We start from the raw sequence: 23,823 nt of genomic DNA, 5'->3' as shown, positions 1-23,823 counted from the left end.
TTTCCATATTCAGAAATTCTGAAGCCACTGCTGGTTATCTCAGGTTGCCAAAATGATTTGATCACACTGCTTCATGCTGGTTCTCCTGTCCTAGAAGTGATGGCCCACCCATCTGTGGTAGCTAAATGAATTGTCATTCATCCTCAAGGTCAGTCATCTTCATTGTGTCAGAAAGTTCTGCACAAATGCCATCAGCATCTTGCCCATCGCCTACTCCACTAAATAAACAAACATTTGTCGTGTAATAAGGAGCAGGAACAGAACCATCGCATCATCCCATTGCTCCATGCGTTCCACTCAGTGTGGCAAATGGGGTGATAATCATCAGGGAACTGCCATTGGCATATGTGTGAAACCTAGACAGGGGACAATACCAACAACACACAGCAAAGTCATTCCTAGAATCTCTCTCTGTGACACTCAGAACTCGGGGATACCATCCCTGAAGTGGTAGTGTTAATATTGTGTAACAATGGTGGCAGTGTGCACATCGGTACTCTCTTGGTCATGGCATTATACCCATGTCCAGCACAGGATATGTGGACTCTTGGTGTGGGTATAGGGAACATGCATGTGCATGTACACAGTCCAAGTAACTGGGTATGCGTACCAGGGCAGATATAACCTATGTGGAAAGAAATTTCATTTTTAATTATGCTCCATGGATTGAGGGTGTAATTTAGTATTATGTACCATTCTTACTCCACATGAAATGCCAGTTTATCTCTGTGCAAAACTCCTATTAATATCAAAAGTAAAATATGCCTTTATATGATAGCCAATCTTTCAGTTATCATAATCTGTTCAGTACCCCTTGTCGTAATTCAGCATTACTTACCTATTTATTAAATTTTAATTGCTTTATCTTTTACATCTTGAAGACTAGGTTTTGACCTCAAATCACAGCAACCTTTGTTTTAAACTGTTCAGTACTACTGTTCTTTGGCTCTGATCCTTACATTTGTGCTTATCTTTACTCAACGAGTTCTCTTATTGAAGTCAAAATGAAAAAAAGTGGAGAAGTTGCTGTTACATTGTGGTTTTGATAGAGTTAGGGTGATAGAGTATAATCTAAGTATGAACACTGCAGCGCATGCTGGCATTCTTTTCCTTTTGTGAGCTCCTGGTCTTGAAGTCTTCATATTTTTGCTCTGGAATTTTGTCAGCCTCAAAAAAATTATATAAGGGCAGAAAATAATAGATAACATTCCTCTTACAGCTGGTTGAAAATCTCCAAATTTTGAAATTTCAATAGAAATGTCACAATTCAGCAAGGAGGTAAATTATACGTTTTTTCACAAAATTGCTAAAATTCTTCCTATTTTTCTGAGCTGATTGAAAAATTTCTGAATTTGAGATTTTGAGCAAAAAACATGCATTTTCAGAAAAATTTCATAAAAAATTTCTCTGTTTGACCAGCCCCAATTCTTGCACTATATGCAGAGTTTTTAGGCACTTATGTCAGAATTATGGAGGTCTTCATTTAATAAACAATCAGTACAAGTTAATTAAGAAGTATAAAATATTCTTAATTTTATTTAACTATGTAAGAACACCACTTGAGAGAGAACCTAACAGAATGGAAATTTCTTATATATCTGAAAGAAGCACCAGCATTATTTTGTGTTATGCCTCTCGGTCACGTAAAAGCCATCTATTGAAGTCTTTTTGGCTTTTCACTTCACTAACCTCTATTCTGTGTAACACAAACGATGTTACTTCTTGCCAGTAAAATGTTAGGTTGCCCGCCTTGTGTTTGCAGAACATTACAAGAAATACCCCTACTCAAGTCAAGCCAAGTTTCAGAAGATTAAACAATGGTTTGTATCTTTCTCTAGGTGCTACGTGCAGATTTGTAAACTACTGTACTTCCGTAGTTCTATTCAGAGCGTTACACGTTTCTGAAAGGGCAGGGCTTTGCATAAATAGCTATGTCCTTACAAATAAGGGATAATCTAGAAATTCTCTTTTGCCTTTTTTCTTTGTTGTAGTGCCTAGGAGCCCCAGTCATGGCCTGTGCCTCACTATGCTATACACTGCAAACAGAATAACCTGACAGTCCCTGCCACAAAGAACTTCTTTTCAACTCTTAATAAAGCCAGAGGTAGAGTTTACAAAAAAGGCTTTAAACCTGAAACAGTTACAAGCTACAAATCTTTTAATCTATGCTGAGACTGTGTACTTTCTACATGTTTATCTTTGGAACGCGTTCCAATAAACTTTAAACACAGAAAGTGAATGCTGTCATTTTTTAAGTCAGTGCTACAAAAGATATCTCACTATAGTTCAGTGTATGTAACTTGAAGCCATAATCTCAAACAGTTTACATGGTTTTTGATGTTCAGTTAATTCATAAGTACTTCAAATGCATAAATTAAAAACTATATTATTGCAGAATTGAGATTTATGAGTAATATTTTTAGCCTGTTCAACTATTTTACCTTAACACTTCGTACTGTGTTGTAGAGGTCAGACATGAAATGGTTTTGGATTACCTTTACTGCATTTATACAGGATCTTTTTCACCTTACATATTTGCACAGTTCATTGGGTATGATCTTGGCAAGAGAGGTACTAAACGAAAAAGGAGATTTCTGAGTGGTAGAGTTCTAGGAGAGTCTTGCTAGTTTGTTTTTAATGGGAAAAAGCTCGCCATTTGAGTCAGTTAAGGAAATCAATGGGTATTGAGAGATTCTTTTACAAAATGCTTTGCTTTTGTCTTAATGGGTTTTTGAATTTTCTTTTTCAGCCAGAAAATTTACAGAAGAATTGGCTTCGGGAATTTTATCAGGTATGGTAAGAATGATTTCACATAAAGTTCTAAAAGTGTATATATGTTTAGTATAGTTAAAAATGAATCATTTTTATACAAAGAATTTTTGCTTTTTTAAACTGATAGTCGTAAGCCATCTTACTTTAAAAAGCAAAAACAAGTCTCATGAGCCAAAATATTTAAATGGATGATAAAATTTAATAAAGTATGACTGTGGTTTTAGAAAGTGGTTGGGAGCTTTTAATCTTAGTTGTTTTGTTATGATGAAAGGCAGCTTAGGGCATTTTATGTTGGAGCAGATTCCGGGTTCAGATGCTTGTCTTTGTCATGACGTACATAAAATAACTCTGAATTTGCCAAGGTTTCCACCAAATTTTTACAGAAGATAGGGTATAAACTATCATTTGGTCTCAGTTGCCCATTCCAAAAATAAAAGTTTCAACGTTTTACAGAATCATTTATTTTGGAATTAACTCTGTCTAAGAAGAGGGACAATAAGGATTCAGAAAAGGGAATATATCTGGGTGAAAACGGGGGGGGAGGGGGAACCAAAACCCTGTTATAGATTGTACACTTACAGTTGTGTTGGCCAGAACAATGTTATGACTTTGCCCTTGTGGAACAGATATTTATTTTACTGCAAGTTGTCTGATGTTCCTACTGTGCCCCCATAAAGTTAGCAGATTTTGTGAGGGTCAGGGCCTCAAAGCTTTCTTTTGATCACAATATAAAAAAGTTCAGTTCCACCCCATATTCCAGAATATATCATAAACTTGAATTTTTAAGCATAGCAACCAAGAGCAGAGCTTCTGTTGTTGTGTACAGTTGAATGAGTCTCTTGTATCACCTTGAGGATTTGCTGCTAAATAAACCTTTTAGTGTTTTCTGCCATGCAATATTTAGGATGAGGCCAGGGCATTCAGTCTATTTTTTTATTCCTGTTTTGATGTTTACCAGAAATGGGGCAATTCTTTTATCCCAAGGCTTTGATTAAACATGGAGATTCTTAGCACAGATTGACTTAAAAGGTTTATTTTCAGAAGTATGCTAGTAACCAGCACTATAGACATTTGCAGTGGACATGTTTCATTTTCAGAACCAAATACTGCAGTCAGCCAGAGAGCTGTCCTTCAGGTCTTCACAAAATTCCCTGTAATGATAGCTGCAAATTGAAGACAAGAAAATGTATACATAATTTTGTACTTGTATCATGAATTAATATGGGACTCTTATCCATTCCAACTTGGAAAATTTTAAGACTGAATGTTCTGTTTTTCTTTGAATATTCTGGGCATACATCCATGAACGTTCAGTGGCTGTGGCAAACTTGAACTTTTCTAGTCTAGTTCTACTAAGAACATGTAGTTGTATACAGTAATAAACATGAGGCATTGCTGTGTTCCCTCACAGGAATAAAAGTGTTACTCATTCTAGTCCATAAGCATAAGGAAGAAGGAACAGGAGAGAAGCAGTGTACCTTTGTACTTAGTGGGCTATTTAGAGGAAGATTTTTCAAAGGCCCTAAAGGGAAGTGGGTCTTCCTTAAAAGTAAATATTTACTGTGGATTTGATTAAATCTTACTGTGGTATATATTTTCTATACAGGAAATACTGTTTTTTGTTCACTGCAAGCAGTGCGCCACAGTAAAATAGGCAGATATTAGAAGGGTCCATTCCCCAAAAAACTTAGCTCTGGTCTACACTGGGGAGGAGGGGAGGGAATCAATCTAAATTATGCAACTTCAGCTATGTGAATAACGTACCTGAAATCGACGTACTTAGATCGACTTACAGTGGTGTCTTTACCGCAGTGGGTCGACTTCTGTCACTCCCCCGTTGACTCTGCCTGCACCTTTTGTGGCGCTGGAGTACACGAGTCGACGGGAGAGTGCTCAGGGGTCAATTTATCCTGTCTAGATAGATGTGATAAATCGATCCCTGGTGGATCAATCACTGCCCGCCGATCCGATGGGTAGTGTAGACATACCCTTAGTCTAAAACAAAAACATAAAAGCATGAATTCAGTAAATACTGTGGTAAAGTCAATACCTTGGTATATTACCTGTTTATTTCTTAAGTAAACATACTTCATCCTATGTTTGCTAAAGATTGTTTTATACAATTCTTGGGAAGGGACTCTAGCAGTGTCTCATTTTTATTGCTGGACTATATAGAGCAAAAATAAATTAGAAGTACTCAACTTAAGGCATTACATATTAAACTCTAATAATAAAACAACATTCTTCATCCCATATTGGAGGTAACAGCTGTTAAAGTATATCTCCAAGCCTGGATGAGCATGGAAGGTACATATTTTTCTCATATAGCATGGAAGGGTGGGAGGGGAGAGATCATGGAGTTGGAGCAGGCCATGGCAATACACCCAAACAATCCCACAAGCTGTACTACCCTTTTGTAGTGCTCCCTGTGCTGTGGAAATCCTGCACTTCAGTATAAGGTGGGTGGTGTTCAAAGAGCAGTGAGGCAGTGGAGCCATACTGTCATTATGAGGCCCCAAAGGTATTTTGAGGCATAGATCTTCTGTGTGGATAGCCCTAGGTTTCAGTTGATTTCCCTGAGACCTCCAGGCTTTGAGAGCCAAATCCAGTGCTTTATCCACTGTAGTTGGGGAAGGGCCTTGTCCAAATGACCAGATAAATCTCAGCAAGAAGCTTCATAACTGCCTCATTGTTGCTTCCATAGGAGGGAGTGATCTGCTTTGTGATTACTAGTGATGGACATCTCTCAAGGACCTCAGCCAATCCATGTCTTTTCTTTAAAAGTGGGAGAAATATAATGGGATTGATTGGCTCAAAAACTTGATAGGTGGGACAGCCTTTCACTACTAGGTCAGTAGCTTGAATCAGAAGCAGGATGGTAGTGATCAAAAGTCCTTAGCATCTGATGGTTTGTTCTGTGGCTTGTGTGATGGGAGTCATATACAAACCTAAACAGATTATAGTCTCAATCCTAATAATCTTAGTGGGAAAATGTCTTCATTTGAATTTGTGCCTTGTTAAACTCTTTTCATATTTAAAAAGTGGGATAAATTCTATTTAAATGAGTTACTGATTACTTTTTCAATTCATAATATGAATATTAAAATAGTTTTTTGCATATTGGCTTGAAAAGAAGGATAAGCAGTTAATATTCTTAAGAATAGAAAGAGCATAAGGTTTGTTCATTTTCATATGTGCACATTAATAAGTGTGCAAATGAGCAAGACAAAGTATGTGATCTGTTACAGCACCCAGGTGTCGTCTTTTAAACGTGCTGATAGTGTTTATGGTGTTTCAAACCCCTGCTTCTTGTTTCAAACATGCCTTATGCAACATTTGATAAAACATTGAAACTACTGAAGGATTCCCCAAACGAAAGCCAAAAGGAGTGTCCTTGGAAGGTGCTTTTGGAAACTGCTGGGGCAATAGAAATAATTCAGGGGCCTTGTAGAAAAAGTAAATACACCTCTACTCCGGTATAACGCAACCCAATATAACACGAATTTGAATATAACATGGTAAAGCAGTGCTCCGGGGGGGTGGGGCTGTGCACTGCAGTGGATCAAAGCAAGTTCGATATAACTCGGTTTCACCTATAATGCGATAAGATTTTTTGGCTCCCGAAGACAGCGTTATATTGGAGTAGAGGTGTAGTAGAAAAATCAATGTTGAATTTCCTAATTTTAAATGTTTAAAAGTAACTAACCCTGCTGTTCCAGTCTTACTGTATAATGAAATTGTCTTGATGATCAACATTTTAGCTGGTTCTTGTATCTGAGACTAAATTATTTAGATGATGCAGTTGCTAGTAAGAGGTTTTTATTGTAATAACTTGTGTTATTAGCTTTGTTTTTGGATAGTTAGTTTTTTAAAAATATATGAAATAAAGAGTAGGTTGACTACGTATCCTGCAGCAACCTGTTAGTCTCATAAAAAGTGGGATTTTCTTTGTGTTACCTTGGATTTATAACTACATAAATATTCACATAATAGTCCAAACTAAATTAAATTAAAAATTAAAAAATGCCTCCAGATCCTTTAAAACAGATTTTCCTCCTTTAGGAAAACATACAGCTACAGATTGCTGGGGTTTTTTTTACAGTAGTATTTCTCCTACTTCCATGTATTTATCTAAAATTCTCTAAATTTGTTTGCTTATCATGAATGTCACAGTGAAACAGCAATACTGCTGAGAGTGTTCTTAAGAATAGTGCAGTACAGTTGTTTGAACAGTGATACTTTTATTGTGTTTAGTGGGGCTGCTGTTTGGGGTGCACTTGTAATCATAATGAGAAGTAGCATGATGAAACTCTATAAAAGCTTTTTGAGGCAGGAACTGTTTGTACTGTGCCTAGTGGAATTGGCCTAGTTGAGGCATCTAGGCACTAATGCAGTAAAAATGTGTCACGGCACACTCAGAATGATAATAAATTGGTATTAATGCTAACTATTCAACTTTTTTTTTCATTTTAAATATTTGGTTGCTTTTGAAATATTCAACAAGATTATATTAATCAACAGTACTGGAAAATGACTTTAGAGTCAGGCTTTTAACACTTCTTTGTAAACTTGAAGCCCAGATAAACCACAAACCACATTTTTTTCCACTCCTTCTGAGGAATTCAATTTGCATATATAGTTGTGTCAACACAGTTTGCATAACCTCTGACAACTGAAGGTTAAGTGCTTCTTCTGTAAGCAGTGAAACATTCTCAACAAAAAAGGAAGAGAAATTGCAAGGCTTATTTTCATCTATTTCTAGAAAGCAATGTCCATGATGGAAACAGAACCTGGTTTTGTCTTTTTTTTTTTATTAGTTTTAATAATTTGTTCTAACATTTTTCATCACTCCAGCCTCCTAATTATCTCAGATAACATGCTGATATAGTGACATTTTCATATGTTGTGTTTTGCTGTTTGAAACGAAACATTTTTTAAGATCTAGCAAATTCAAGATTTAATAAGAGTTTTTAATAGCACGGAAAACTGTCCCATTTATTATTATTACTACTTACAACATGGTGGGTCCCAAAACATGCTTAGGCACTGGAGAATTAAAAACTTAATAGGAACATTTCAGTTTAACTATCATTTATTAAAAATTTAAATACTCTTTTCTGTGCTACAAATGAGACCTTAAATTATTAAAAATGAAACAATTTACAAGAACTAATAAACTTCCACTGTACTGTTTGTCCAAGAACTGCAAAAGAGTAAAAATAGTTAACTCAGTTTCTTGACCATTTAACTTTTGTCTTAACTAGTACAATACACTGGGTTTCCTCCTGCAGAGGAATGTTATTTTGTTAATCCTAGTTTCTATTGGAAATAAATATGAGTAATTCAGGTTTTGTAAGAATATTTAAATAAAACCTGAATTTTGGATCAATTTTGGCCTAATAATGCCCCTATAAATTGATTGAGCTATCACACACTTCGTAATTTCTCTGTTGGCTAATTATCAAGATTTTTGTTTTCCCAAGAGAGTAATATTTCTTAGATTGTTGTATTTTTACAGCCGTATCTCTCCTACCTCCAAATTATCTGCACTACTAATAGCAAAAGAAACAAGCAGTCTACTAAATATTCGTTTTCTAATTTTGCTACAATCTGAGAGTCTTCCTTAAAAGTACTCTTTGAAAAATCGATTTAAATATTGATGTTCACATTTTACAAATCGATAAAGGTACATTATTTAAATAAAATACAGTATTACCAACCACAAGTATTCAAAACCATGAGTCAGGCCCTCAAAATAATGGATTCATAATATTAATACATTTTTGGGAGGGGGAGTTGCCCTTTTTATTTTGCCTTTATGTTACACATTTTCAAGCTTTTATCTGCAGCCATGAGGACTAGAAATTTACATGATTTTTAATGAAAGGATTCTCATGTAATCATCCAACTCCAGGAACACTGGCTTTAAGATCAGCGCCAAATATTATATGAAATCATAAGAATCGGTCAGACCAATTGTCCCTCTAGCCCAGATCCTGTCTTCTGATCGTGACCAGTCCCAGATGGTTCACAGGGAATGAATAGAATAAGGCAATTTTGAATGATCCATTCACTGTCATCCAGTCCCAGGTTCTGACAGTTGGAAGTTTAAAGCCACCCAGACTATGGGGTTGCATCCCTGATCATCTTGGCTAATAGGTCCATCAATGGCTATCGGCCATAAACTTATCTAATTCTATTTTGAATCCAGTTATACTTTTGGCCTTCACAGTGGGAATGAGTTTCACAGGTTGACTATGCATTCGGTGAAGAATTATTTCCTTTTCTTTGTTTTAAACCTGCTGCCTATTAATTTCATCAATTACTATGTGAAGAAGTAAATAACCCTTCCTATTCACTTTCTTCACATCATTCATGACGCCCCAGGCATGGCAGTCAGGCAGCCTTCGGAACTGGCAGGGCGCCCTCCCCGCAGCTTGCTGCCCCAGGCATGTGCTTGGAGCGCTGGTGCCTGGAGCCGCCGCTGGAAATGTGACTTAGCGTCCCATTGCCACCCTTACTTCTGTGCTGGTGCTGCCACTACGGAGCTTACAGCCAGAGCCCTGCCACCTCCAGGTGAGGGAATAGGGGTGGGAAGGAAAGTCCGAGCCTGGGCTGTCTCCCGGTGAGGGATTGGTGGGGGAGAAGGAGAGCTCAAGCCCAGGCTGCCTCCTGGTGAGGGATTGAGGAACAGGGATAAGGAGAGCTTGAGCCCAGGTAACAGGCTCCAGCTATCAGTTCCAGGGCAGCTATCTCCTTTATCCCCGCCTCTCTGTTATGCACGGCCCTTCTGCGTGAGCCCCCAACACCCAGAACTGACAACCAGGTCTCTTTAATAATAATAATAATAATAATTAATAATAAAAATAAAAGGCAACATGTCATGCCTCTCTTGACACATTCCTGCACCTCCCTTGGGAGGCCCACCCCATAGTTTGAGAACCACTGATATAGTGAAATTATGGTATTTTCTGTTTTTATCTCTCTCCCTTTCCTAAAGGTTCCTAACATTTTGTTAACTTTTTTGACTTGCTGCTACAGATTGAGCAGATGGTTTCAGAGAACTATTTACAATTATTCCAAGATCTTTCTTGAGTAGCAACAGCTAATTTGGACCCCATCATTTTTTATATATGTTTGGCATTATATTTTCCAATGTGCAGTAATATGCACTTATCAACATTGAATTTTATCTGCCATTTTGTTGCCAAGTCACCCAGTTTAGTGAGATCCCTTTGCAGTCAGCTTTGGACTTGACTATCTTGAGTAATTGTGTATTGTCTGCAAATTTTGACATCCCTCACAGTTCATCTCCTTTTCTAGATTGTTTATGAATACGTTGACCAGCACAGGTCCCAGTATAGATCCCTAGGGTGTTCCCTGGGGTTATCTGAACCCAAAGCTGTGGTAACTAGTCTCTATTTTTCAGGTAGTGTCAGGAAATAAATCAGTGGAGGACACAGCACCTCCATCTGATAAATGATTGGTACACACAAGACTGCTTCCATCCAAAAACCCTTGTTTTTATTGAGTACAAAGCACACATCTAAAATAGCAATTGGTCTAGAGCACCCCAAAGAAATGTAGTTACCCATAGCCTGACTTAGTGTCAAATGACAGTAACAGGATTATGGTGGCCAGCCTTCTGCCTAGCTGGTGGGGAGTATTTGTCAGTGACTCCTTGTTCACAGAACATCCAAATTTCTTCAACTACACTTTCTAACTAAACTTTTTATAGATTTTCTCCACACATAACTCATAATAGCCCCAAATACGCTAACAATTTCCCTATCAACAACCAATAATAATTCATTATTCTACTTATCAGGAAAGCAGCTTGAGCAAAAAACAAACAAACAAAAAAAACCCTTACAAACACAGACAAACAGAATCAAGGTCAGTTTTCCATGCTTCTCCCCTTCTAATGAATCTGTTCTTTCACTTTATCTATCCCAGTCAGTAAAACTGCAGCTTGTTTTTGTTCTGTCTGTCTGAGCCAAGGCCAGATTTCTGACTCAGATGTTTTCTCACTTTCAGCTTACGGGGGCTAAGTGCACAAGATGGCTGCAAATTATGTCAAATCCAATTCTCTCACAACAGGGGGACCATGCTGTTTAGCTTTGTCCACTGTGAAAAGTGACCATTTATTCCTACTCTTTGTTTCCTATCTTTTTAATCAGTTACTGATCCATGAGAGGACCTTCTTCTTATCCCATGACTGGTTAGCTCACTTAAGAACAATTGACGAGCGACCTTGGCAAAGCCTTTCTGAAAGTCCAAGTACACTATATCAACTGGATCACCTTTGCCGACATGCTTGTTGACTCCGTTAAATTAGTGAGACATGATTTCCGGTTACAAAAGCCGTGTTCACTCTTCCCCAACATATTGTGTTTATCTGTGCGTCTGAAAATTCTGTTCTTTACTATAGTTTCAACCAGTTTGCCTGGTACTGAAGTAAGGCTTATCAGCCTGTAATTGCCAGGATTGCATCTGGAGACTTTTAAAAAAATTGGCATTTACATCAGCTATCTTATAGTCATCTGGTGCAGAAACTGATTTAAACAGTAACTTGCATATCACAGCTCATAGTTCTTCACTTTCATATATGAATTCTTTCAGAACTTTTGGGTGAATACCATCTGGTTCTGGTTACTGATTGCTGTTTAATTTATTAGTTTTTTCCCAAACCTCTTCTACTGACACGTCAATCTGGTCAGTTCCTCAGATTTGTCACCTGAAAAGAATGGCTCAGGTGTGGGAATCTCCCTCATATCAATTGCAGTGAAGACTGATGCAAAGATTTCATTTAGCTTCTCTGCAATGGCCTTGTCTTCTTTGAGTGCTCCTTTAGCACCTTGATTGTCATAAGAACATAAGAATGGCCATATTGGATCAGACCAAAGTCCATCTAGTCCAGTATCCTGTCTTCCGACAGTGGGCAGTGCCAGATGTTCCAGAGGAAATAAACAGAACAGGTAATCATGAAGTGATCCATTCCCTGTCGCCCATTCCCAGCTTCTAGCAAACAGAGGCTAGGGATACCATCTCTGTTCATCCTCGCTAATAGCCATTGATGGATCTATCCTCTATGAATTTATCTAGTTCTTTTTTTAACCCTGTTGTAATCTTGGCTTTCACAACATCCTCTGGCAAACAGTTCCACAAGCTGACTGTGCATTGTATGAAGAAATACTTCTGTTTGTTTCAAACCTGCTGCCTGTAAATTTCTTTTGGTGACCCCTAGCTCTTGTGTTAGAAGAAAAGGAGTAAATAACACTTCCTTCTTTACTTTCTTCAGACCAGTCATGATTTTATAGACCTCAATCATATCTCCCCTTAGTCTTCTCTTTTCCAAGCTGAAAAGTCCCAGTCTTATTAATCTCTCCTCATACGGAAGCTGTTCCATACCCCTGATAATTTTTGTTGCCCTTTTCTGAACCTTTTCCAATTCCAATACATCTTTTTTGCTTTGGAGCGACCACATCTGCACACAGTATTCAAGATGGGGACATACCATGGATTTATATAGAGGCAGTATGATATTTTCTGTCTTCTTATCTATCCCTTTCTTAATGATTCCCAACATTCTGTTCACTTTTTTACTGCCGCTGCACATTTAGTGGATGTTTTCAGAGAACTATCTACAATAACTCCAAGATCTCTTTAAGTGGTAACTGCTAATTTAGACCTCATCATTTTGTATGTATAGTTTGGATTATGTTTTCCAGTGTGCATTACTTTGCATTGATCAACATTGAATTTCATCGGCCATTTTGTTGCCCGGTCACCCAATTTTGAGAGATCCTTTTGTAGCTCTTCTCAGTCTTCCCAGGACTTAACTATCTTGAGTAGCTTTGTATCATCTGCAATTTTTGCCACTTCACTGTTTACCCCCTTTTCCAGATCATTTATAAATATGTTGAATAAGACTGGTCCCAGTACAGACCCCTGGGGGACATCACTGTTTACCTCTCTCCTTTCTGAGAACTGACCATTTATTCCTATCCTTTGATACCTATCTTTTAACCAGTTAGCAATCCATGAGAGGACCTTCCATCTTATCCCATAGCAGCTTACTTTGCTCAGGAGGGACCTCGTCAAAAGCTTTCTGAAAATCTAAGTACACTATATCCACTGGATTCCACTTGTCTACATGCTTGTTGACCCTCCCAAAGAATTCTAGTAGATTAGTGAGGCATGAGTTCCCTTTACAAAAACCAAGTTAACTCTTCCCCAAAAAATTATGTTCATGTACGTGTCTGACAAGTACTGGTCCTTTTTAAAAATTGGCATCACATTACCTATCCTCCAGTCATTTGTTCAAGAAGCTGATTTACATTATAGGTTACAGACTACAGTTAGTAGTTCTGCAATTTCACATTTGAGTTCCTTCAGAACGCTTGGATGAATACCATCTGGTCCTGGTGACTTGTTACTGTGTAGTTTATCAATTTGTTCCAAAACCTCTTCTAATGACACCTCAGTCTGGGTCACCTAAAAAGAAGGGCTCAGTTTTGGGAATCTCCCTTACATCCTCAACTATGAAGACTGATGCAAAGAATTAATTTAGTTTCTCCACAAAGGCCTTATTGTCCTTGAGTGCTCCTTTAGCTTCTCGATTGTCCAGTGACCCCACTGGTTGTTTAGTAGGCTTTCTGCTTCTGATGTACTTAGTTTTTTGCTATTACTTTTTGAGTCTTTGGCTAGCTGTTCTTCAAATTCTTTGTTGGCCTTTCGAATTATATTTTTACACTTCATTTGACAGAGTTTATGCTTTTTTCTATTTTCTTCCCTAGGATTTAACTTCTACTTTTTAAAGGATACCTTTTTGCCTCTCACTGCTTCTTTTACTTTTTTGTTTAGCCACGATGGCTCTTTTTTGGTTCTCTTACTGTTTTTTTTTTTTTTTTTTTATTTGGGGTATACATTTAGGTTGAGCCTCTATTATGGTGTCTTTAAATAGTTTCCATACAGCTTTCAGGGATTTTACTTTTGGTGCTGTACCTTTTAATTTCTGTTTAACTAAACTCCTCATTTCTGCGTAGTTCCCCTTTCTGAAATTAAATGCTACGGTGCTGGGCTGTTGTGGTGTTTTCCCTGTCACAGGGATGTTAAATTTAATTATATTATGGTCACTATTACCTAGTGGTCCAGCTATATTCACCTCTTGGACCAGGTCCTGTGCTCCACTTAGGACTAAATCAAGAATTGCCTCTCCTCTGGTGGGTTCCAGGTCAAGATGCTCCAAGAAGCAGTCATTTAAGATGTCAAGAAACTTTTATCTCTGCATCCCGTCCTGAGGTTACATGTACCCAGTCAATATGGAGATAGTTGAAATCGCCCATTATTATGGAGTTTTTTATTTTAATAGCCTCTCTAATCTTTGTGATCATTTCACAGTCACTATCACTATTGTGGTCAGATGTTCAGTATATATCCCTACTGCTATATTCTTATTGTTCGAGCATAGAAACACTATCCATAGAGATTCTGTGGTACAGTTTGGTTCATTTAAGCTTTTTACTTTATTTGATTCTACGCTTTCTTTCACATATAAATGCCACTCCCCCGCCAGCAGGACCTGTTCTGTCCTTCTGATATATTTTTTACCCTAGTATTACTGTGTCCCATTGATTATCCTTATTTCACCAAGATTCTGTGATGCCTGTTATAGCAATATTCTCATTTCATACAAGGCATTCTAGTTCACCCATTTTATTATTTAAACTTCTAGCATTTGTATATAAATACTTTAAAAACTTGTCACTTTTTAGCTCTCTGCTATTACATGATGCAATTGAATGAGACTTTTTTTTCATTTGACTGTTTCTCATCAGATCCTAGCTGTATTTTATCTTCCAACCTCTCCTCCTTAGTAGGACATAGGGAATCTCCATGAATAGATCCTCCCCTAAGTGATGCCTCTAGCTGAACCACATGTTTCTCTGCACCTATTGGCTTTCCCCCAGCCCTTCATTTAAAAACTGCTCTGCAACCTTTTTTAAGGTGCTAGCAATCTGGTTCCATTCTGGTTCAGATGGAGCTCCCCTTTTCCCAAAGTTTCCCCAGTTCCTAGTAAATCTACACCGCTCCTCCCTATACCATCGTTTCATCCACGCATTGAGACCCTGCAGTTCTGCCTGTCTAACTGGCCCTGCGCGTGGAATTGGAAGCATTTCAGAGAATGCTGCCATACAGATTCTGGACTTCAATATATTAATTAGCAGTGTAAATTTGGCCTCGTGGACCTCTCTCCTGTCCTTCTCTATGTCACTGGTACCTACATGTACCACAACCACCAGCTCCCCCCCAGCATTACATATAAGTCTATCTAGATGTCTTGAGATGTCCGCAGCCTTTGTACCAGGCAGGCAAGTCACAATGCAGTTCTCACAGTCATCACAAACCCAGCTATCTACGTTTCTAATGATCGAATCACCCAATACTAATACCTGTCTCTTCCTAATAACTGGAGTTCCCTCCCCCGGAGAGGTATCCAGAGAGGCAAGAGAGACCTAACTATGGGATCATTTCCCTCTGCTCCAGTTGGATTTTTTCCTTCCCTGAGACTTTCTTCCTCCTCAAAGCACAGGTGCTGTCAGACTTGGGGGATGGGACCATTCTACTGTGCCCTGGAAAGTCTCATCTGTGCACCTCTTTGTTTCCCGTAGCTCCTCCAGTTCAGCCTCTCTGGTCTCCAAAGCCCGTATATGGTATCTAAGGACCAAGAGCTCCTTGTACCAAAAATGTACACACATGTCACCTGCCCATAGGTAGTCACACATGCTGCATTGGGAGCAATAAACTGGGTAGCCCCCATTCTGCTGCTGGACTTCTGCCTGCATTCTCCTTTTACTCCTGCAGCTCGTTCCTTTGTTGTTGTTTTGTTTTTATCGAGGGGTGGTTTTTAGCTTTAAGCTTAAGGAATGGTAAGTGTATCTAGCTTCCCCCCTCACACTCCTCCCCTCTAAACTCCCTCACACTGTCCAGTGGCCCCATTTCTTGTTTGGCAGGTTTCCTGCTTTTGATGTACTTAAAACATTTTTTGCTATTAGTTTTTGTGTCTTTAGCTAGTTGCACTTCAAATTCTTTCTTCCCCTGCCTTATTATACTCTTAAATGTGACTTGTCAGAATTTATGCACTTTCCCTTTTTCCTCAGTAGGAATTTGCCTTCCAGTCTTTATAGGATGCCTTTTTGCTTCTAACAACCTGCTCTTTAGCTATTATGAGGACTCTATTAAAGAGTGTCCATGCAGCTTGCAAGCATTTCACCTTTGTGACGGTTCCTTTCAGTTTCTGTTTAACTAGCTTCCTCATTTTTGTATAGTTCCTCTTTTTGAAGATAAGTGCTACTGTGGTGGGTTTCTTTGGCATTTTTCCTCCTGTAAGGATGTTAAACTTAATTACATTATGGTCACTATTCCAGAGTTCAGCTATATTCACCTCTTGGGCCAGATCCTGTTTCATTTAGGAATAAATTAAGAATTGCCTCTCTCCTTGTGGGTTTCCATGAGAAGCTGCTCTAAAAAACAATCATTTAGTGTGTCCAGAAATTTCATCTCTGGATCCCTTCCTGAGGTGACATATGCCCAGTCAATACAAGGATAGTTATAATCCTCCATTATTACTGTATTTTCTGCCTTTGTAGTCCCTGTAATCTCCCTGAGCGTTTTATGTTCTCTGTCACCATCCTAGTTAGGTGGTCAGAATTATATTCCATCTGCTATACTCTTATTGTTCAAATATGGAATTTCTATCCAAAGAGATTCTATGGTACCGTTGAATTTAATTAAAAGTTTTACTGTATTTGACTGTATGCTTTCTTTCATTCACAGTGCCACACCCCCTCCTGTGCAAATGGTTAGCACTTGGTTCTAGGGAAGTCAGAATGGACCCCAGAATCCTGAGTTGCAGTGCTAAATTCACATAGATGAAGGATTTCCCAATTGGTGGCTGCAACTCAAGGTCCAAAGCAGGTGGAACTATGGAAAAAGGCCTCTGGTCTGGTTAACTTCTTTTTCTCAGAGAAAAACATCAGGAACTTAAAAATCTAATCCACACTGTTTGAGATCTGTGCTGGCGTTATTTCTGGGCATCCTTTAAAGCAGGTGAGACAGTGGTGAGGTCTGCTGCTTTAGAGGTGGATGGCCATAGGTGGTCTTGCTTGTAAGCAGCTGGGTTCCACTAGAGATATGGACTTGAAAGCCCAAGGACCTATCTTTAACCAGAGAGAATTTGTTTGGGGTGGACGTGGAGGCTTTTTGGCTGAGGGAAAAAGAGAGAAAGGCCACACTCTGTTCTCTTGGAACTGTATCTCATCTGTTTGGGCCCTTTTTAAAGGAAGGGGATTAACAGGCTGTGTTTTGTAAGCTAGCTTTCACGTTTTTGCACTGGAATGGTACAATTGAGAGAAAAGTCCATGGGGTTGATGTATCATAGCTCTCCCCTTTGTACATAGAGATGGTTTTGCACTAAGTGCGCAGACAGAGGGAGAAGAGGGAAGACAGGACACTAAATTAATTGACTACCCTCTGAGAAAATAGCTTTGTAGAGTTTCCCTGTTAAGTTTAAAATTGGAAGACGCACAGCTTTGTGGCTGTTCTTTGCTTTGCTATTTTAAGCATACTCTGATTTATTTTCTTTGTGGTTCTTGGGACTGCCAAAAATAAATTAAATTATCTCTTCATTGCTGTGTTTTCCCCCTCTTCTTTTTCTTAGAAAGGAAGCCACCAAAATAATAGCAATAGAGCAAAATAAAAACAACAATTAGTAGCAATAGGAAACTAGAAATATGTATGTGTGGTGCTTCTATAGACGGACATATTTCTGACTCTACAACCTTTAATCCTATGGTTTGCAATGTGGTTGTAGAGAGTATAATCATATACACAATTCACCCCATTTACTTTTACTTTATTTTTGGTAGGAGTTCTACAACTTAGTTTGCACAGTTACTACTTCTCTTATGATTATATGAAAAAGTTAACGAAAGAAGTGTGATATTTGCCAAGCCTGCTTGGAAAATATTTTGATGACTCAGTGAAATAATTTAAGACTGTGGTCCTTTCATGGCATTATAAAGTATTTGATTTGCTGTTTTCACTGATATCTTATGTAAAGTCTGAAGCATTTAGTTAACTGAAAGATTTGCTCCTGCTATAGCAAAAGGTTTGATAGCAAAGTGACTTGCTTTCTAATCTAGTGAAAGAACATATGCTTTCTTGTATTTTGAAAATGCTGTTAATACTTTAATAATATGACTATATAAGAAATTTTCCTACGTGTTTCTTATGCTGTATTTTTCTGTTTCTGGTTGCGGTTAGGTTTTTTGAAGTCACAGTTTGGTATCTTGATACAGTCAAGATTGGTATCTTAGTATTTTCCAATAGCTGATAGTAGTTTGCCTTTAATACTAAAATAGCATTTCCAGACAGAGCTATGTGAATCCTCCTGATTCCAGTTCTCAGGGTGTTCCATGAATTTTCCTTTCAGTCCACCTCATTTGTGAATTACAACTCATCTGCTTGTAAATATTATCTGCTTGGCACAAAGACAAATTTGTGTGTATGAAAAAGCACAAATTCCTAGTTCATAGAGAAATCTTAGGTGTAATTTGTGACTGTGACTGTAGCTTGTGACTATAGCATGTGAAGTAGAGCAAGCAATTACCCTGTGAATGTTACTATAAAAGAAATAGGTGTATATGAGATCCTGGTTATGCCATAAGAGGGAGGTGCGGAAGAATATTCCCTAAAACTAACCCTAAGGGCTTGTCTACCTGAACACTTATTTTGTGTATAAATCATCCCATACTAAGTGTCCGTGTGGACCCTGCAGCTGCATACAAGATGTTTCATGCTCTACTTTGATCTAATCCCATTTTAAAGCTAAACTGCAAGCTGTCTTCTCTAACTTCCTGTTGTAGAATTAAGAAATGATTACTTAGTATGTTAATTTTACTGAACTGATGATTTTACACCAATTTTGCAGCTAACTCATTTAACTGATATTATTTAGCTTTAGTGATAATTTTTTGTATTTTATTCTTTCATGTTTATAACTTTCATTAAAATTAAAAAAAACTTATTGAATCATTTTCCTCTATAAACAATTTGTGGCAGAACCATTGAGAATCTAGGTGAATCTGTGGATCCACCTGTGAGTCTAGACAACTCTCCGTAAGTTAAACCTCTGGTTCTCACAATTGCAGTACTTGTGCATTAGAGGTTCTGACAGGTACTGTCACAATTGCTTGCTTATTAGGTATGGAGATTTTCAGTATTTAATGTTACTTTTTCTAGAGTATTGCATTCAATATCTCCTTCAAAAGTTTTATAGAAAAAAATTATGGATGAGATGAAAAAGTGAGTAACACAATCAGTTCAATTAAATAGCAGTGTTGCATGGCTTTTAAAAAGCAGGGCTTACATCGTGAAATACTAACTTCCCTAAAGCAGCACATCATAGCAGGGGTGGCGAGTTATATGGGCCCGTGGTGCCCATGCTCCAGGAATATTCAGGGCCCAGTGGCCGCCTCCACCAATGTTCAGGGCCGAGTCTGTCCCGGCTCCCCTAGAGCATCTCTCAGCCCTATCTGCTGCCCCCAGGTGATTTAAAAGGGCCCAAGGGCCCCCGGCCACTGCCACTGCAGTGAGGCTAAGGTGGCTTCCTGCCCACCCTCGCTCTGTGCCACTCTCAGAAGCAGCTGGCATGTCCCTGTGGGGTGTGTGTGTGTGTTTCTACGCACTGCCCCTGCCCCAAGTGCCAACTCTGCAGCTCCCATTGGCTGGTAACTGCAGCCAATGGGAACTGTGGGAGCAGTGCTTGTGGGCAGCGGCGCACGGAGACCTGCTGGCCCCCCCGCCTAGGAGCTGCTGCTTGACGGGTGTGCGGGTCCCTTTTGAGAGCCGCCCGAGGTAGGCACCATACCTCTCACCCTCTCTTGCACTCCAACCCCTGCCTAAACCCAGAGCCTGCATCCCAACTCTCTCCCAGAGCCTGTCCCCCGCATCCCCTCCTGCACCCCAACCCCCTGCGCCAGCCCAGAGCCTGCACCCAAACTCCCTCTGAGTCCTCACCCCTTTCTGCACTCCAACAGCCTGCATCCCAAACCTCCTCCTGCATCCAAACTCCCGCCCAGAGCCTGCACCCCCTTCTATACTAGCCCAGCCCAGATCCCGCACCTAAACTCCTCCCAGAGCCTTAGTCAGGTGTGGGGGTGGGCGGGACTTGGACCCATTCTGGGCACCACCAAAAATTATACAAACCTGCTGCCCCTGCATCATAGTGATATCACAAGAAGCAAATTGGCATAGATTAGTAGTTCAAAAAATCTAATTTAGCAGAATTCTTGTTGGAAGTCTGTAGACAGTTGCCTTCTCACATCTTTTTGTTTTTCAGCTGCTTCTATGAGTGTTCAGTCTTTATTGCAAAAAAGAGCCTATAGGCCTCTAGAAGCATCTGGAAATTATGAGAAAGTAAGCATAGCTGCTTATATAAGGGACTGTTTCTGTGCTGAAAAGAGGGAACAGGGGCCATTAGGGTAGAGAAATGTACGGGGAAGAAGGGAATGAGGTAACTGGGTTAATATATCCAACAGAAAAGAAGACCAGATGATTGGGCATCATATATGGGGGAGAAGAGAACCAAGCTACAGGGAAGCATCTGCAAGCAGAGAAGAGGCGCATGACCCAGAAATATATGAGCAGGGGAGTGGTAGGAGAGACAGAAAGGGCCACAACAGATGGAAGAGGAAGTGAAAGGGGAGAGAACCTTTTTAAAAAAGGACATCACATGTTGCACTAAAGACAGATGCAATTGCATACTTGCCTACAGGGGCGGCTCCAGGTACCAGCGCAGCAAGCGCATGCCTGGGGCGGCAAGCTGCGGGGGGTGGCCTGCCAGTCACTGTGAGGGCACGGTTTCTGCGGGAGGTTCGCTGGTCCCGCGGTTTCAGCGGTAAGTCGGCAGCGGGTATGCTGAAAGCACAGGACTGGCGGACCTCCTATAGAACTGCCACCGAAGCCACATGACCATGGCAGACCTCTTGCAGAAACGCCGCCGAAGGCGCCTGACTGCCATGCTTGGGGCAGCAAAAAACACAGAGCCATCCCTGCTTGCCTATTGCTTTCCCATGTAAGCAATTCCTGTAGCTGCGACTGGAGTTTTGTGCAGTTGTGAGTGGTGGTTTGCCTGGTCACAGATGGATTGGGAGTTTGTCTACAAAATACATTTTCCATAAATATGTAGTTGATACTCTGGCCAGGGTTGAGACCACCTGTTTGTTATACATGATGGGCCATCTTTGCATCTCAGCTGATATTACAGCTCAGTCTAGAACTTGTGGTGTTCTAGTTTCTATATTTTATACTGTCTTGTATAACAACTTATTCTGCAATGTCTTCTAACTGTAAAGTGTTGAACTAGTTCATATGAATGGGATAATTATGATGTCACCGAGTGTATTCTGAAAGGGTGTTCTGAAACTATTGCGTACAACGTAATATTTTCATGGCAGTCAGTCATTCAGTAAGACTGTACCACCTAAGTGAGCTGTGTGTGAAGTGAAGTCAGTGCCTTGTAACAGACTGCAGTCATTTGATGCAGCACAGCAACCCATTTAGCCTCGGTAGTACCATAGGCAGCGGCACTGATGATTGTCCAGGTGTTGTAACTTACAACTGTACAATATTTTTTACTTCTGTCTGGGATGTTTAACATGACATTCTGCTAAAGTGTATTGCATAATTGTTCATTCATTAGAAAGCAGTGATGTAGACATGTAATGACGTACAGTTGCAGGCAGTCTCAAGGATCACAAGATTAACTCTAGTTTTTAGTGTTTAAAGAGAATGCAGTTCACACAGCTGAACAGAATCTATAGAGATAAAGATACTTTTGAAAATTTTCTTGCAAGCCAGTATATGTTACACCACACGTTTCATAGAACGGAACATGCAGTCAGGGTGGAAAAGTAAATAAAATAGAGATGTTCTGATCATGAGGCATAATTCAGTGAGATCCTAATAAGGTAAACAGTTTGAAAAACACTGCTGTAGAACATGGCTTTAGCCATGTCTCTGGCGGAGGACATGTTGGGGATTATGCTCTAGGCAGGTGTTAAGCTTGACAGTGCATGGATGAGGAAATTCAAAGGAAGGGAATCTCCAGACGTAATGGAGGAAGGGAATGTAGAGGGAGCTAAACCAGAGAGGTGGTGAAATTCCAGTGGGAGAACCGAAGAGTTGGGGCAAACTCCAGAGAAGGAAAGTGGGAAGCTAGAGATAGTGGAACATGAGCAGAGGGGAGAAATGGCGGGGGAGGGGAAAATGTAAAGAGGTGATGTAGGCACAGGGTGACCAGATGTACAAATATTAGGGGCTTTCTTATATATGCAACTATTCCCCCTTCTTCCCCCTCCCCCGCAAAAAAGTGTCACTTTTTCATACTTGCTATCTGTCACCTTATGTAGGGAACTGGGAGCAGGGAGGAAGATGTGTGTGGCAAACTTAAGGGAGAGCCAAGTCAGAAGGAAGGGGAGAAATAATAGATTTGACGTGGAAGAGGAGCAAAAAACGTGAACAATTTGATACCCTCAGAAGTATGTAAATGGAGAAATGAGTATTTATTGATATGCAAATTGGGATATTTCATCACATGTACAAAATGTCCAGCTTTCCAATTTTGCAGACTTAAAAGGTATGAGCAAGAGTAAAATAGGAGGAATATGGTAAGCTCCAGAAGCACAACTGAGCAACCGTGTTATATGGGTGGCCCCCACGTGTCTGGAAGAAATGCTTTTTGTTAATCAGACGTGGACTTCTCCATCTGCGCTGGATCAGTACTGACAAAATGACCTCTTGGAAATGTGTAGTAATTTTAGAAAATTTCTTGGTAATCAAGGGTATGGCAGAACTTGTCAGCATAAAAGAAATAAAATCTTTAGAGGTAGAATGTTTTCTGATCCATCTAGCAGGTGCTTAATATGTTTGAAACTAATTAGAACTTTTATTTGTATTACAAAGCAAAATAAAAGTGCTTGCCTAAAAGCTAGAGGTCAAGTTAACATTGTCACATGTGCAATTAGTTTCTCTTCGGTGCAGCACAGCATGTACATTTAATTTTGGAGAGGAAAGATAAAAACAGCATCTCAGAAAGTTCCTTCTTTAATAATTACAGTAGATCTAATCCTATTTGTTTACTTTCAAAGGAAGACTTTAATGGGAGGGTTTAATTACAAAGATCAACAAGCCTTAAATGTTTAAAACTGGGCTTTTTTCAGATAGACCTTTGAATTAATCTTCAAATTCCCCAAGTGAAGACGAAAACAGCTGTCTACTGTATAAATGTAACAGAACCTCGGTGTTCTTGGATTTTTTTTAAGGTATAGCTGAATGTTTCTCTAAGGTATATCTTCACTAAAGATTTATTTGGTTCAGTGACTTCAGTTCAAGTGGAAAAGACTTGAGGGCAGCCTGAATAGGAAAAAAAACTGCTCTTTTATCATACATGGGCCTGCAGCCAGCCCTGTTAGTGACATCATGGAAACTTGTGGTATCCTGTGTATATAGTAGTAAGAAAATGTGTTGCCCACATAGTCTCTTTGGTGCTGTTATGATACAGCAACAAGCTGTGACTTGGCATGCCATTTCTAACAGACAATAATTTAAACAACATATCATTATAATTTCTAAATAAAGAGACTTGAATTTTTTAAAATATGTGTTTATGAGTCCAGTGAAGGGGAGAGGTATCAGAGAAACATGCTTCTCAAAACCATGTCGCCATTTCCCCTTTTAAATTTGTGACTACTCACTGCGAGTTGCATTTAAATCACCCTGAATTTGCTGAATCATTGCTTGAAATGGTATTTATACCCATATTCTTAATATACCCAGTTCCCTGAAACTGAGACTAGTAATCTTAGGGCCAAATCATGTTCACTTTACCCACATGAGGGGTCAGAGAGCATGCTTGTTAGGCAAAGCAAATGAGATTTGATATTACAAGATTATGCAAGACTTTCATATTTTGGGGATTGGGCCAAA

General features: G+C 39.3%; 1 protein-coding gene across 3 annotated transcripts in view; it reads left to right on the top strand.

Moving 5' to 3' along the window:
• INPP5A (inositol polyphosphate-5-phosphatase A) overlaps positions 1-23,823 on the top strand; it is a 422,955-nt gene that overhangs the window by 102,734 nt on the left and 296,398 nt on the right. For all 3 annotated transcript variants that reach the window (XM_050959547.1, XM_050959548.1, XM_050959549.1), the window contains exon 2: positions 2,750-2,791. In XM_050959547.1, coding sequence (XP_050815504.1) covers positions 2,750-2,791 — 42 coding nt within the window. The remainder of the gene's footprint in view (positions 1-2,749; positions 2,792-23,823) is intronic.

The sequence above is a fragment of the Gopherus flavomarginatus genome, chromosome 6 (genome assembly GCF_025201925.1).
Source record: "Gopherus flavomarginatus isolate rGopFla2 chromosome 6, rGopFla2.mat.asm, whole genome shotgun sequence".
Classification (NCBI taxonomy): Eukaryota; Metazoa; Chordata; order Testudines; family Testudinidae; genus Gopherus; species Gopherus flavomarginatus.
The sequence above is the reverse complement of the archived record's forward strand: the minus strand, read 5'-3'. Positions and strand labels throughout refer to the sequence as shown.